The following is a 15,404-nucleotide window of genomic DNA, read 5'->3' on the forward strand; positions in this document are numbered from 1 at the left end:
AGAATTTCTTTAAAAGAAACTCCTCCAGGTAGGCATTACTTTCTTCAAAATAAATTCAGGTAAATTTACACATTAGTTTTTGTAGTAATTCCCAACTGGTTATAGTTTTTCAAAGGATCTATCGTTAGGGTTGTTCCATGTCAAGTTATCGCTTCTCGGCCTTATGGCTAAGATCAAAGTGTAGTATCTGTTCTTATCAGCTTAACATCTGATAGTTTCTCCATTGGAGAACAACAAATGTTAAACTGATTTTTGGAATCAGACGGAGTGCTAGGGGCTTGCTCCACCTCTGTCGCGGGTTGGCCCGGTATTGCAGTACCGCCGGGACTTCGGCCCAACTGAAAAATAAATATTAACTATATTAAACTATTGTTTACATCGAGAGACTACGATCACAAATAATATAATATTCTGCTTTAACTCATTGAATTTTGAAGCATAAGATGGACGAGCTGTAACGCTTTGAGATAAAATCTCCTCAGCGAAGACAAACTTCAATAAAAGGGTTTTCAGGCATTAGACAAATTAAACTTAATGCTAACTCCCATTTGAGTCGAGAGGGGTCATAATAACGACGACTGCATGCCGCTGCTTTCCCCGCATACACTTAAGCCCAATTACAATAACAACAACAACAACAAGAAGAACATGGCAGTGACACTAAGCAGAGATAGACACAAGGGTAAACCATTGAAACTGCCAACCTGACCAAAAATTACGGCCACAATTTATGTTTACGAGTATGTGACTGCAAAGTTGGATTTTTATAGTTCAAGTTCGGCATTTAAGGCCGTAGAAAAAGTTTTGGCTCGCATGTAAATTTACGGCCAGCTAGTTGGAGTTGCGGAGTTTGGAGTCAACAACTTGAGCCTTTTTATGTGCATTCGTTTTGCTAGCTAATTCCAGTGCCAAGAAACAGAATGGAGCTGCCAAGGAAGAAAAAAAAAGGTAAACCGAAAGCCGTTGAGATTTGTTTTGGTTTTGTTTGTGGTGGCGGTGGCAGCGGCGGCAGCAAAGCGAAACGTTGGTCAACGTTGACTGAGCTTTATGAACTGGCCAAAATGTAATTCGACCTTTGAACCTGAACCTGTGTGGAGCGGGCAGGGCAGACTAGACAGAGATATAATTCATTTTTATATGCCTTAGCCTACTTTCAAAACGCATTTGCATGCTAGTCATGTCGCAATGTCGCACTGATTTCGTTTCCTGCAAATCCCACTAGACTTGGTTCATTCTAATTTATGTGTTATTTATGCAAAAATAATGGCTTTGGTATTGATGAAGATGCCACAGGACCAACAAGGAATACCAAACCGCAAAGAGAAACAAAACAATAAAAATAATTCAATTAAAATGGAAACTTAAGGGCAATTGACTGGGAATTGAAAGAGAAGGGAAAAGAGAAGTGTTTGAAAAAAAATATGAAAGTAAATGCAAATTCCCATATTATCCATATCTGCAAATTAGACAGCTATTTTCTATATAAGCCTTGGTTCGCTTTATTTTATTAAAATGACTAAAACTAGAACGTTTTATATAAATAGCATATAAGCCAATCAATACTAGTTTACGACCAAAGTTTTGCTTGTCGAGCAAGTTTAGCTTATAAAACACATAATTGCGCATAATATTTTATAGGTCGCTTGAAAATATTTCCCGGTCTTGGCAGCTGTTGCGCTTTATGTGTGTCAACATTTATTACAGCCACAAAAGTCAATTAGCCAACTTAAGTGCGGGTGCTTAATCGAGCGCGGCAAAGCTTTTTATCGTACTCAGATTCGCTTTATTGCGCTCTAGCCTCGCAGCTATTTCAACAGTTTATGCAATAAGTCACTTGCTAAAAGACACACTGACAATTTGTGTTGGCAAGTCATTAATTGAAGCAGAGTGAAGAAGAAGTTGGAAATAAATGCTTAAGAGATTTATGCAATATGCAGCTGTGATTACTATTAAAGTAGTTTAATTTAAATTTATTTATAATTGGCCCAACAACCGAAGTCATCAGGCACTGCTAAAAATTCATTTTAGACTCATTAGAGTGTCCCTCTCCACGGAAATCTTTAGTAAAAGGCGAAAGATTTATTCGACAACTGAAGAGAAACCAGAGTAACTTTTCAACTTCCTACCCTTGGATTGTACTTTAATCTTTACATGAACTAGTTGAGAATTATAAGAGAATTTCTTTAAAAGAAACTCCTCCAGGTAGGCATTACTTTCTTCAAAATAAATTCAGGTAAATTTACACATTTGTTTTTGAAGTAATTCCCAACTGGTTATAGTTTTTCAAAGGATCTATTGTTAGGGTTGTTCCATGTCAAGTTATCGCTTCTCGGCCTTATGGCTAAGATCAAAGTGTAGTATCTGTTCTTATCAGCTTAACATCTGATAGTTTCTCCATTGGAGAACAACAAATGTTAAACTGATTTTTGGAATCAGACGGAGTGCTAGGGGCTTGCTCCACCTCTGTCGCGGGTTGGCCCGGTATTGCAGTACCGCCGGGACTTCGGCCCAACTTCTATAATAAATATAAACATATCAGCTCGCATAACCATCTGTGTGTGCTTGAAATTGGCTTTCAGCAGTTGGCAAATCCACAAGCGAATTGAGTTCTTGTCTTTCCCTTAAGCCCTGGTATTCACATAGGACTTAAAGGCCAATTCCTGTGAAACAGAAACATGCAAATGCAAAAAAATTTCACCTCTCTGACAAGGCAATTGCTGACGCTGCAGCTGTGTCCTGTGTGTCGTCCTGGGAGCAAGTGTGCCTGCCTGCCTGTCGTCTGGCGACTGTTGCTAGTTTCTAGCAGGCAAATTGTTTTGTCGTCGTCGTCACCGTCGCCAAGTCGTTTGGAAAATTGAAATGATTAATTGTTTGGGCAAACGTTAGCACTTGTCCCTGCCAATGCCAGTGGCAATCGAAGGAAATCAAGTTGTCCTGTGAGTGGCTTTGCGTGAATTGATTACCCGCAGCTCAAAGTTTGAAAATCAAAACACTTTTTATTGACAGTTCTGGATTTCGTCGCGTCAAGCGCAATTTGTATTTCTTCTTTTTTTTTGGCTCCACGCTATATCTTTGTACGTGTTGCCAATTTGACAAGCGTGCGACAGTTATTTGTCAGCTGGTGTGTTGCTATAGAATTGATTGACGGGGATTAAAGAGTGAGCGGGAATGCGGCATGCGAAATGCTAAGAACAGCAGCAGCTAAATAAAATAATATAGTTTAAAGTTATTTGGCAAAATCTTCACAGACGTTGAGTTGAATTTAGGAACGTTTGTTAATATGAGAATCAAATTGCTTGGTTCGTGTCTGGACTGAAAGCGCAAGCACACAGTTAGTTGGTGTCCTTGCTGAAGGGACATTAAATCCGAAAAATACTTGGGAAAAATATTTAAGGGTTCCATGAATAAACTAGATTATTCCTGATTTAAGGGAGGGACTTAATTCGGAAATAGTTTTGGCAATAACATAATTCCCAAGGAACATTCCAAAAAGGATGCGCTGTGGGAATTTCTATGGTTGCAAAGCTTGCTAAAAATACTAGCAAGTAAAATAATGGTAAAGTTGTATGCAAAACTGAGTTAATTTTAGGAATGCCATTTATCAATGTTTGCACAAATTTATCATAGGGAAATTTGAATGGGTTTTATACCTATTTAACAAAATGTAAATATATTTAATTCCCAGCGTTTGAGCTACAGCCAAGTATTAAACCAATAGCAAATGACACACCAACTTCATCTGCAAAGCACAGATAAAAAATAAAATTCATTAACGGCACTAGTTGAATATAAAAGTAAAAAAAACATACAATTTTATTATTTTTTTTATTTACCAGTATGTTAAAAATGCAAAAATGCTATTAAAACTAATTATATTAGCAATAATATGCTAGCTTTATTACAATTAGCGATTAACTGGCAGTACCCACTGTACCGCCTTAATTGTGAAGTAAACAAAAAAGGCATAACTTAAAGATCTTATAAACAATTTTGTTTTATCGGTAAGTGTTTGTTTGCCTGACTCTGTTTTTGGTAACCTCAAGCTAAGGCTCATTGCCTTTGTCCACGTGTTTTTGTTTTGCTTTTGAAATTTTTTTCGCTGGGCTAAAGTTTTATGCTTCGAGGCTGTTTTCTATCTTTGTTTTGCATAAATTTTCACTTTGTTTTTATCAGGCAAGTCATGAGTGTCGTGAGGGTGGACAGCTTTAGCCTTAATTTCGAGTCTTTTTTGTGTGCTTGCTGTTTTATTTTGGGGGAGGGGGGGCCTGGCCTGCCTGAGATTGTTCTATTGAGATAATATTTTTGTTTCAGCGTTTTTTGTTAATCCTTTACTCCATGACTGCGACAACGTTGGCGACCCTGGGGTTCCTTGCCGCTGCACGCGATGACTGCGTTCGCGCTTGGACATTTTATAGTTATTGTCGAAATTCCCTAGATGGTTTTAGCAATTTCTCTGCCATTTACATTTTATTTTGTTGCATGTGTCGCGTCGCATGGAAATTGCGGCTCTATTGTTTTATAGTCGCAACGGGCAACTCTCTTCAGGCACTGCTGTTATCAATGAAAAACATGATGTATGGCCAGGGGAGGGGAAGTGAGTCGAGTCGAGTCGAGAGTCCGCCTCGCTTCAATAAAAGGAAATCAAATAAAGCAAGCGCAGGACAACTGCATGTATGAAATAAATGAAAGTCCTTGGCTAGACGCAGACATATCGTGATGTTTACTTGATGTGCCTATTTTTGGTGACAGGCTTTTATTACGAGTGGGCTATTAAAGGTAAATGTGCGAGGGCCTGAAATGTCAAAAAACTTGACGAAATAGCATACACTAAATTTGCATAACAATTATTATATAAAACTTTTAAGCTACAAAGAAAATTATTTAAAATAAGAAGCATATCTCAGAAGCTAATTAAATTGAATTGAATATACATAAAAATGTAATATGTGAAATACTAAATTACCAGAAATTCTTGAAATTCCCTTACAAGCATTGCAAACCAAACAATTTGTTTTGTATATTGCCAATGCCACCACCCCTTACAACTAATGACGTCACACGGCCAACCTGTTAGGCTTGTTGACTTTCAACCCCATGTTCCCCTCTAAGGGGAAATTATCAAAGACTTGCCCCTTCAGCTGGTGCATTGAACCAATGCCGGCAAATAAGCGAAGGCTAAGGTCATTTGTTCACTTCCAGTGAGCGGCAGTCCATGGTTAAAAGTCCTTTTGGGCAAGGACCAAAAATTTCCCCGCACAAGCAACTAGCTGCTGCTGCTGCTGCTGCTGTTCAGCATTGACTTTGGTCCTTTCAGTGCTTGTTGGGCTTTGATGGCGCGCGCTTCATACGGAAAGCATTGGCTGTAAGCGAATTTTCTCAAAAAACGAACAAAATGAAAATGCGAGCGCGTAATTTTTACCCACCGGCAATGCAAACATTCTTTAACAACTGTGGATTAACATAAAGAATGTTTGCGGCATTTGTCTGGCAATAAATATAAATAAATAGCAAAACAATAAATAAGTAAAATAAAGTGCTGTGCGAAAAGTTGTAGTGTAAGCCAATACTTAAATATTTATAAAAGCGAAATTTGCAATGCAAAAAGCCAAGACTTTATGCATAAAAAATTAGCCAAGCAGCCAAAGTCGCCAAAAATGTAACAACAACAACAACAAAAAAAAAAAAAACAAAAAAACAACAACAACAAACAACAATGTGTTAAAGTGTAAAGGAGTGAACAAACGAAAATACCATAAACATATATACAACACATACTATGGCTATAATAAATGCTAAAACAAACACAAATATGTACGTAAACGTAAACGCAAGCGAAACCGAAACCGTAACGAAACTGAAACGAGTCAGCGAGGCGAAATAATCATAACCGCCGTAGACATAACGAGTATACGTAATGTCTGTCGCTAACTGTATGGCACCGACTTCCGTTTCCTGTTTTAATGTTTACGTTTGTGGCTGCTGGCTTCCGACAGCGCAACGACGACGGCCACAGCGGCGGCGACGCGACTCGTGTGCATTTGTTTGTTGTGTGTGGATTTTTGAGCTAATGTAGTAGCACATTTTAGCATTTTAGGCGCAACAAAATAATAGATAATAAAATGTAATATAATGTCCTTTCTGGCTTAGCTCACACACACACACACACACACACATATATATATACGCTTAAGCTTAAACAAGTCCCTTGCCCTTATCGTCTTGCAGTCATTTTGGTCCTGCGTGCGTGCTGAACGCCGTTTATTGCGCTTCGTTGCTTGCTGGTTATAAAAATCAGTTGGAAATCTTGTACCGCCTAAATGTAGGCTACTATGCGGCTAAAGCTGGTCTTGAATTAGATTAGATGATGTGCTATAATGAAGCTGTGAGGAATGTGGAGTGAAGTTGAGTCAACGTCTGAGGCTTTTAGCCAAGTTAGGGGAGACGCATTCTGATACCGTTAAGCATAAATAAACATGTGTATGTGTTTCGGGTGGCGAAGTAACAGTTTGCTTTATTTTGTTATACATATAATCAACTCAAAAACTAAAATATATCAAAATTAGCTTAAAAAGTGTACAAAAATATTTTTGTATTTACTTATTTGTAGTAATAGTTTGGTCCAACATGAATTAACGTATGTTATTATTATTATTTTAACTATTCATACTGATATTTTGCTACTTATTTTGTTATTGCTATGAAATATTATGTAGATTTTTTAATTTTATTTCCGATTTGTTTAAGTTGCCCAGTCAGGTAACAGTGCACATATCTTTGTTATCATTTATTAAAAAAAAAAAAAAGGATTTTTAGCAAATATTTGGTTCATTTTCTACCAATTATATAAAATACTAGTCAGTCATATTATGTTTTCTTATAAAGCAAAAAAGTACTTGCTTATAAAAATAGCTAGAGCTCAAATAAATACCTAATTTTGTTTGAAATTATTTAGTGCATAATGAAATATAATGAAAGGAATTTCTCAGTTGTTCATTAACATAAATTCGCTTTGATAACTTATTTTAGACACGGAATTTCTCACGAATTTCAGGCACAGCAGTCACACATATTTAATTTAATTTAAAAATAAATACATTTATGCTGCGCAGAACTTAAAATTTTTGCTCAAAATAAAAATATACTTAGCACCTCTTTAAGTGCGCACAACTGAATTCAGTTTGCATGTCTTGACTGTCAGACTGACACGCTTTGTTTGCCTTACTTATTATGCGGCAACTGTTCTGCCGAACTGCACACACACACACACTCACACCCACACACACGCAAATATGAAACGTGCTGCCTAATTTTAGGCGCGAGGCTACGCTACGTGGGCAGACTGCTTTAAGCAAAGAGCACACAGAGACAGACTTAAAGTTGAGTCATAACATGTTGTTCACATTATAGTCAAGTACAAATCAAATTGTTATAGATTCTATATGCTACAATTAAAGCCAGCGAAGCGTCTTGCGTATTCCTGCGTATATGTCTAGGCTTCCGGCGCTAACCGGAAGTACTCAAGCAAATACAAAAAAGAAAAGAAGGAAAAAAGCTGTAGCTAAAAGACAAACAAATCCAAAATAAACAAACCTTGTCTCTACTGTCTGTTGTTGTCTATTTCCCATTCCCCAAGTAACGCAGGCGTGAGTCGAAAAAAAGCTTCAGAGCCAATGCAAAAGGAAAAAGAAATGCTTACGTAGCGGAAATTAAGACCCACTCCAGCATGAGTTGCAAACAAAGCTGCCAAAAGTTCGTAAACAAACACATGTCCCTCCAACGCTACTGTATCTGTGTGTGTGTGTGTGTGTGTGTAAACAAGCCCAAACATATCACATTTTAATCCGATGTAGTGGAAAATTGCACAAGAAAATGTGTGCGAAGAAAAAGTTGTGAGCTTGTCGCCTGTAAATTGATTAGGCGTCATTTTTTTTTGTTGTTGTCGCTGCTCTTCTTAAATGAATTTGTTGCTACAACATTAATAAGTTTAAATGCCAGCTGCTGCGTAATTAAAATGTTGCATCCCTAGCTAAATCCTAACAAATGTCTTTGCACGTTAAATTTAATAGTCCGTGAGATTGTCTTAAGTTATGAGCTCAACACGTGACCATATGGCAGACTCAACAAGATATATAGCTGACAGTATAGTACAGACTGGCGCCACATAAAAAGAGAAAACTTTAAATTAGTGTAAATATTATGCGCAGCGCCTATAAATATGCAAAAGCTGCCTTGTTGTCAGCTTGGCTTGTCCATTTTGTTAATGAAGTAACAAGTGTAGTCTTGTTGCGCTGTTGTTCACATAATTGACCATTAAGCGACGTGGCATGGGAGCGACAATTACACTTTGTTGTCTTAGTTGGGTAAAGTTTTTAGTTAATTTTGTGAGAAATAATAAGAAAATTTAAATGACAATTGTCAGAGAGTTTAATGTTATTTTAGTTGCTTTACTTTTAAGCTTTAAATTCAAAAGACGTGCTGAAATGATTTAATGCTAAGAAGTGTAGCCTCGGGTAACGCCAAGACAAGCTGTTGTTTATAATGTTTATGACTGCACAAATACTTCTGACTGGGCACTGACTGTCATTGCTTGTGCTACTTACACATCAACTTCAAAAAAAGTTGTCTTTTCTTTTTTTTTTTTCAATTCCAATTTATTGTAATTTGTTGTTAAATGAGTTTGCTATTACCTATGTGGCAACTTTTCCTAATTGTATTAAAAAAAAAAAAAGTTGTCAAGGCAAAATTATAGACCATTGTCATTAGCAACGACCACTCCGAGCACTTTGGTCGAGCTCTTGTGCTTCTGGCTCAATTCCGAATTCCACAGAAGCAAAGCAACAATTGATTTAACAACTGATCTTTACTACTAACAATAAGTACGCTCGCAGTTCTATTGCTTGCTCGCTTGGGAGCTCTCTCTCTCTCTCTCTCTCTCTCTCTCTCTCTCTCTCTCTCTCTCTCTTTCTCTTTCGTATTCCGATGGGCATTAGATCGAATTATACACTCTAATTTGTATAGCATTTGCTGTAAGCAACTCTTTGCTAAGTCTTGCTAAGTTCGACTCCCAACGAAGCCTGAGAGCCTAAGTCGACGACGCTCTTCTGTACTCAATGCCTCAGATGCTAATGCCTCACTCCTTTTACTGCTCAAGATCGTAGTCGACTGACTTCGTCTTCGTTGGCTGCCAAATAGAGAGCGCAAGCATCAATACTCTTACCTCCAACTAAGCCCAAGCGCAGCTGAACATCAGTCGCTGCTAAGTCTTAGCAGTGAGCACACGTGTCCTAAGTGCATAAGAGTTTTTGCTTAATATATATTATATTTTTTAATTATAACTATCCTACCGTTGAAGCTAAATACCTTTTAAATTAAAATTGAATAACTTGAATGTGCTTTGAACATTTGAATTGTTTGTTTTGCCATTTTAATTTATATTGCATTCCTTAATATTACAAATTTCTAAGAAAATGTTTTCATTTCTAATTGTTTTCTTAGAAACGTAAAAATATGAAAGAAAGAGCAATTTCATTATAAAAAACTCTACCTTAGATTTTGCTGGTAAATATGCTAAGCCAACTTGCATTTTGACTATGGCCAACTGTCGCTAACTGTCCTAACTCTTGGCTAGCCTGCTACGTTGCCAAAGTGTAATAACTAATTTCCATATTTCTTTTCCACACTTTGGAGCGCACTTCTGTTTTTTGGTGCCTGCCTTGGTCCCCCCGCCTATAAATTGTCTATAGCTGTCATACTTTTAGGCATTTAATAAATTTTATGAGTCTGTACGGTAAGGCAAAGCCAAAAGCTTGGACTGCCGCTGCTTTCATTTCTTTATGCCATTTTCATTTTGCTTTCTTTGCTTAATAACATTCGTTCCCGCTGTCCGCCTGGGGCTATGCTAACAATCTTCAACGTGTTTTTTTTCTCGTTTCGCTTGCTCATTCCTACTTTATTTTCACTGTGTGGCGCGCTGTGAATCGCGGCAAATGTGAATATTTATGCACACTGACTACAAGTTTGTCCTGTTACGCCGCCACAACTTCAATCTCCCACCCACCAAAAAACCAAAAAAACGAAGAAGAAGAAGAAGCATGCAACAATCTTTTATATGAGTTTATTATGTATGCTTTTGCTTTTGCTGAAAACATACAATTTCCTCAAGCGATTTCCGTTTGCACTGATGAGTCTTATTAAATTGTATGTTCTGGAATGGGCGAAGCATGGGGGGGGGGGCAAAGTATGCATTGGGGGCACATATACAGCGCACATCCCCGCTGGCTCGTTAACTAACAAAAATATGACGACTGCTTGCAAATTGCGCTTTAATTGAATTGCACATAGATTTTTGTTTTCTATACAGACACACACACAGTTTGGCTCGTCTGCTAACAAATTTTCAAACACGCATAGACCAGTAAACTTTTTGCCACGCCTTTACGCCTCCATAGTTAACAGCCCAGCCCCAAAAAAAATTGTAGTCACCGCCCCCTCCCGCATAGCTCAAAAAGTCTTTAGAAGTGTTTGAAACTGTCATACGCACGTAGTTTTTTCTACGCTTCTACATCGTTGACTCACTCCCCCACTTCACTTCACTTGGCTTTCCTCACTTAGTCAACAGCTCGCTTTGCGACGATGTCTGCAACAACAGACTTTGCCACTTTATTATACGCTATAGAACATATAGAGGGTATAGTCAGTTTCTTGTACAGTTGGTAACTAAAAGAATTCCTTAAAAATTCAAATTCAAACTTAATATTTGGATGTCCAAAAATGTTCATAATATATTCATTTATTTAAAGTTTAAACTTCAACTGCAAGCAACATTTTGTAGATATTTCATTTTAATATTTCTGAATTTATTTATTTTAGTTTTGGTTATTCAAGGCAAAACTGCATTAGTTATCTGACTTATTAAAATTTAGTTGGTTGCTTGATTATTAACAAAAAAATTCTTAAAAAGAATCGAATTTTTATATTCGCAAAAACTGTTATGATAATTTATTAAAAGTAAGTCTGAAATTCCAGCAATAATAGTATAGATATGTACTAGCAAAAAATATTTAATTTTTTTTTATATAGTCAAAATTTAAATTATTTTATTACTTCACTTGTATTTAATTTGTATGTTTCTCGCTTTATTTATTTTCGGTAATTTCAAGCAAAGTTATCTGACTTCCATTAATTTATAGCAATTAAAATTATCGCATTTAAATTACTTATTTGACTTCCATTCACATTTCTCTCGCAAAAAATTCAAATTAAATCACAATGCAAATAGATTATTGAACACAAACTGTATTGAGCTTAATAATACTCATGCAATTAGGATAAATTTATTTGCTCAGCCAGCTGTTTAGACAACTATCCCAAGAGTATTAAAATTTGTTCATTGATTTGCTGCCCGCTTGTTTGACTGTTTGATGAGCATTTCGCTTAGATTACCTAGAAATAAAAGTCAGAAAGAACCAGCGCGTTGGGCGAGCAGCAAATCAAAAGCATTTCTAACCAACTTGTCGAGAAGTTTGCGCACTCAGTGAGTGAAAAGAGAAAGAGCAGGCGGTGGCTGTGGCGGCGTCGGCGGCACAAGAACTGAGGATTGAGTGCAAATAAAATGATGTCATGAAGTGGTTGAGAAGCTGAGAGTAAAATGCGTTGCGTGCTGTGGTGCTGGTGCTGGTGCTGGTGTTGGGTGTGGGGGTCAGAGGAGTAGCCGCAATGCATGCTCCACTTTATTTCAGCTATCAACTCGTAAAGTTTGTGGCTTGATGGTTGGACAGGGAGTTGGGAGTAGGAGAGGGGGGGGGCAGTTACTTAATGCGGGTGCTGCTGTGATTTTTCTGCACGAACTCACAGTCAACCGCAGTCGAGAGACGAAGCATACGGCAGGCAAAAACTTGAAGCAATTACAACAACAACAACAATACGCTGGCAAGCAGGCAGAAAACTTAATGTGCGCTTTTTCCTATTGTCCGTTTGCAACAGCAGCCAAGTGTTGAACTTAAAGTGTTGAGTGCAGCTTTGAGTTCTACATCTGCCCCATGCTTTGTGGTAATTGAAACTGAGAGTGGCCTGACAGTGCATTGACCCAAAAAGAGAAAAGGAAAAGAAGGATAAAGCCAGGCTAAGAGAAGAAAAGTGAAAAAGCAGCTGCTGTGGCAACTAATTAGCTTCAATGAAGTTACACTTTGCCTACTTAAATGCAGTTCGCTCTTTTGCTCTCTCTTTGCTGCTGCTGCTGCTGCTAAGAAATTTAATTATAAATTAACATTTTAATTGCAAATTACTTTATACTTTGCACACCATCGTCTTCATGCTCATTGGCATTTAATTTCAGCGCTACCTGTGCACAGGTTCACTTATTTTTTCCAGCCATTTAATTTTTATCATGCGCCAGCAATTATGCAACTGGTTGCATGCAACTGATTTGCACTGCAGCTTTTAGTTGCAAATTGCTGGCAATAAAACTTTGATCTGGCTGCTGAAATTGAAATTATTTCAAGTTTATTAAGATGTTGAGCACAACTTTAAACGCTGCGCTTTAAACTGCTGTGCAGCCAATAAATGTTGCCTGCATATTTTACTGCATTTTTTCAGTCCATTGATTTTTACATATGTGCAGGAATTTTTTATATATTTCTTGCATTTTTTAGTCGTGCTCTCTCGTGTGAATTGCTTGTCTTGCATTCCAGCACGCAATTCATGCAAATGTATTTTTTTCTATTGACCATACACGTTTTTGTCATTCAGTTCAGAGTTGTATTATAAATTTTTTAGTTGACTGCAAATTGTTGCATGCCAAGAGTTTTTTGTAATTTATTATTTTGTGCTTTTTTCCGACTTAAAGCTGCGTAACTAAAAGTCCCAGTTAGCCTTTATTTTGCTGCTCAGTTGAGCCTTTAGCGTTGCCTTCACCGTTAATTGCTTTTGTAGACAAATTATTACGACTCGAGTGGTCGCTGCTCTGCTTTGGCATCACTCAAAAACAGACAAAACCACAGTTCCAATGGTCATGACCATGACTTTGGCTTTAGGACGCTGCTCAGACACCCAAACAAAATACAAAACATGCAGCTAACTTTTGTTGTGGGTGTGTTTTGGCCCAGTCGTCAGTTTTAATTTAACTTTGACATGCATCAGCTCAAAAATCCAATTACAAAACAAATGTACAAAGCGTGTGCCCTTTTCAATGTTGTTTTTTTTTTTTTTTTGGCTGGCTGTGTACAACTTTTTGCTGCTTGTAACTGAACCCAAGCTAAAACCCATTAACGCCTGTGTAGATTTATATATAAAAGCGTGTATATCTATTTTTTACGCTAGCGCAAACTGAAGATTTATGAAACCATTAATTTTGTGTACAACAAACAAAGTGTAAAGAAAAAAGTGCAACAAAAAAAGATTAAATTAAAAAAAAACGAGCATGGCAGCTTAGAGCTGGAACACAGCCTAGGCTGTCATTATGCATAAAAACAGCAGCTAGATAAGATAGAGTAAGGGGCTGAACATAATGTCAAGCAGTCGGCTACGCAACGCCGATCGCAACGCCAATGAGGAGCAGCTGGGCGCCAAGCCCAAAACAAAGACTGACAACAATATGCAGCAGTCAACAACAGTCGGCGCATTGTCAGCCAACTACATGGAGCTGGAGTTTAGCCAAGTTGAGGCCACAGGCTTTAGCGAGCTGCCTGTAAGCTATGCCACCAGCACAGTGGTGCCTTTGGTTTATCGCGAACAGGGACCGCCCACACCGCCGCCGCTGTCGCAGATACCTTCGAGGGAGTCGCGGCTGCTGCACTCGGCACCGAATACGCCCAGTCGCGGCAAAGTGGTGTTGAGCAAAAAGGAGCGCAAGGAGCTGAGCAAGCAGCTGGGCCTCGAGGAGTTTGGCATCGGCAGCAGCAGCTCAGTGCAGTCAAGTCCCTACAAAGGACGTGTCAGTGAGCTAAAGAACTGCATAGCGCGTGGACTCTTTGCCACGCTGCATCGTGGCTCACAAAAGTGCTTGCAACAGCAGCAGCAGCCACAGGATTCGCAGTTGAGCAGCAGCTCGGACATGCAGTTAAGCCAGGAGCTTTCACCGCCGCCACCCGCACCCGAGCAGCAGCAGCATCAGCAGCAGCAGCAGTTGCTGCTGGCGAACAACAATGAAGATGAGGCAGCCGACTATAGTGAAAAGCTCAAGAATTTGCCAGTGCGTCAGCGCAGGGTTGCCACCTCGCATATGGACAACTATTGTCTGTTTGATCCTGTGGATTTCATCAATGAAAAGGCTTTGCGTTATCCGAACAACGCCAAGCACGGACTGCGTGATCCTTTGTTCAGCTCACGGCAGCATTTGGTGTGCGAGGATGAGGAGGAGCTGGTGCCAGAGGTTATCTACGATGGCGATGAGCTGGAGGAAACAATTATCATCGAAACCTCAGCCGAAGCAGAGCTCGAAACTGAAGCCAGCGCTTGTGCTTTACCCCAGTACGAACATCATAATTACTTTATCATAGATCCGGATGATTTTGAAATGGAAGCAGCGCCACCTATGCTAGACATAGGCATACCCAATCCCTATACCAATGAGCAACTAGTCAATGCCAAGCTGGAGCAGCAGAATCTACAAAGCGACATGTCCAACAGTCAAGAGTCCAAAGATACGGAAACCACCTCCACAGCTTTAGTTGAATCCTCCACCTCAACCAACTCGGCCAGCTCCAGTGGCAGCTCCAGCACTACACAGCAAAAAAAGAAGCTAACCTTTCTCAATCTGTCGCCCTTTCGTACGACTAACAAGAAATCTACGCAGAAATCAAATACGGAACAACGCGCTATCTCCGAGTTAGTTACCTCGGATCACATGTTGCACTTGCAACAATTGTTGCAACAACAGCGCAAGGATCAACGCGCTCATACTGTGCCCATCGAATCGAATTATGTGCTGTTTAATCCTGGCCCCGTGCCGAGTCGCCATGTGCAGTACAAAATACGCAAGCCACGCCCACTTTCAACGCACAGCGATGCGGATAGTGGATTTCTATCGCCCTGCTCACCAGACGAACTGAAGGCCAATCCGGCTATACTAGTGCTGCAGCAATGCGATAGTGTTCAAGGTTATATTGAGGTGAGTTTGGATTAAATTATGGAACACAATATGAATTTCAAAACAATATCAAAGCAATCCAAAGTTCGCTTCCAGCTGATTTTTGGTGAATCAGATTGACCTTTTAGAATGACTGAGACAATTGCAAATATTAATCGTGTAATTTATATATAGACTATATAGTATAAAGATCTATTAGTTAAAATAAATGAAAACACAAATATGGGAATATACTTGTGTCTTCTAAAAATAAGAGTTAAAGGGTGGGCTTAACTTACAGTCAAGAGTTATCTAGAAGATGTGGTTTATTTGAAATATT

At 38.7% G+C, this 15,404-nt stretch overlaps 1 protein-coding gene and 3 non-coding genes across 4 annotated transcripts; 3 read left to right on the plus strand and 1 right to left on the minus strand.

The window, feature by feature from the left end:
- Nucleotides 1–147: 147 nt before the first annotated feature.
- On the plus strand, nt 148–343 carry LOC117135060. Its single transcript, XR_004458966.1, has one exon. It is a non-coding gene; the product is annotated as a U2 spliceosomal RNA (small nuclear RNA).
- A 1,646-nt stretch (nt 344–1,989) lies between these two features.
- On the minus strand, nt 1,990–2,110 carry LOC117135068. Its single transcript, XR_004458974.1, has one exon. It is a non-coding gene; the product is annotated as a U5 spliceosomal RNA (small nuclear RNA).
- Nucleotides 2,111–2,321: 211 nt separating this feature from the next.
- LOC117135080 lies at nt 2,322–2,517 on the plus strand. The gene has a single exon (XR_004458986.1). It is a non-coding gene; the product is annotated as a U2 spliceosomal RNA (small nuclear RNA).
- Nucleotides 2,518–13,504: 10,987 nt separating this feature from the next.
- On the plus strand, nt 13,505–15,121 carry LOC108595698. Its single transcript, XM_017980984.2, has 2 exons — nt 13,505–13,995; nt 14,203–15,121. The coding sequence occupies exons 1-2, from the start codon at nt 13,505–13,507 to the stop codon at nt 15,119–15,121; spliced, it is 1,410 nt and encodes a 469-aa protein (XP_017836473.1).
- Nucleotides 15,122–15,404: the final 283 nt, after the last annotated feature.

This window comes from Drosophila busckii, chromosome 2L (assembly GCF_011750605.1).
Source record: "Drosophila busckii strain San Diego stock center, stock number 13000-0081.31 chromosome 2L, ASM1175060v1, whole genome shotgun sequence".
Taxonomy (NCBI): Eukaryota; Metazoa; Arthropoda; class Insecta; order Diptera; family Drosophilidae; genus Drosophila; species Drosophila busckii.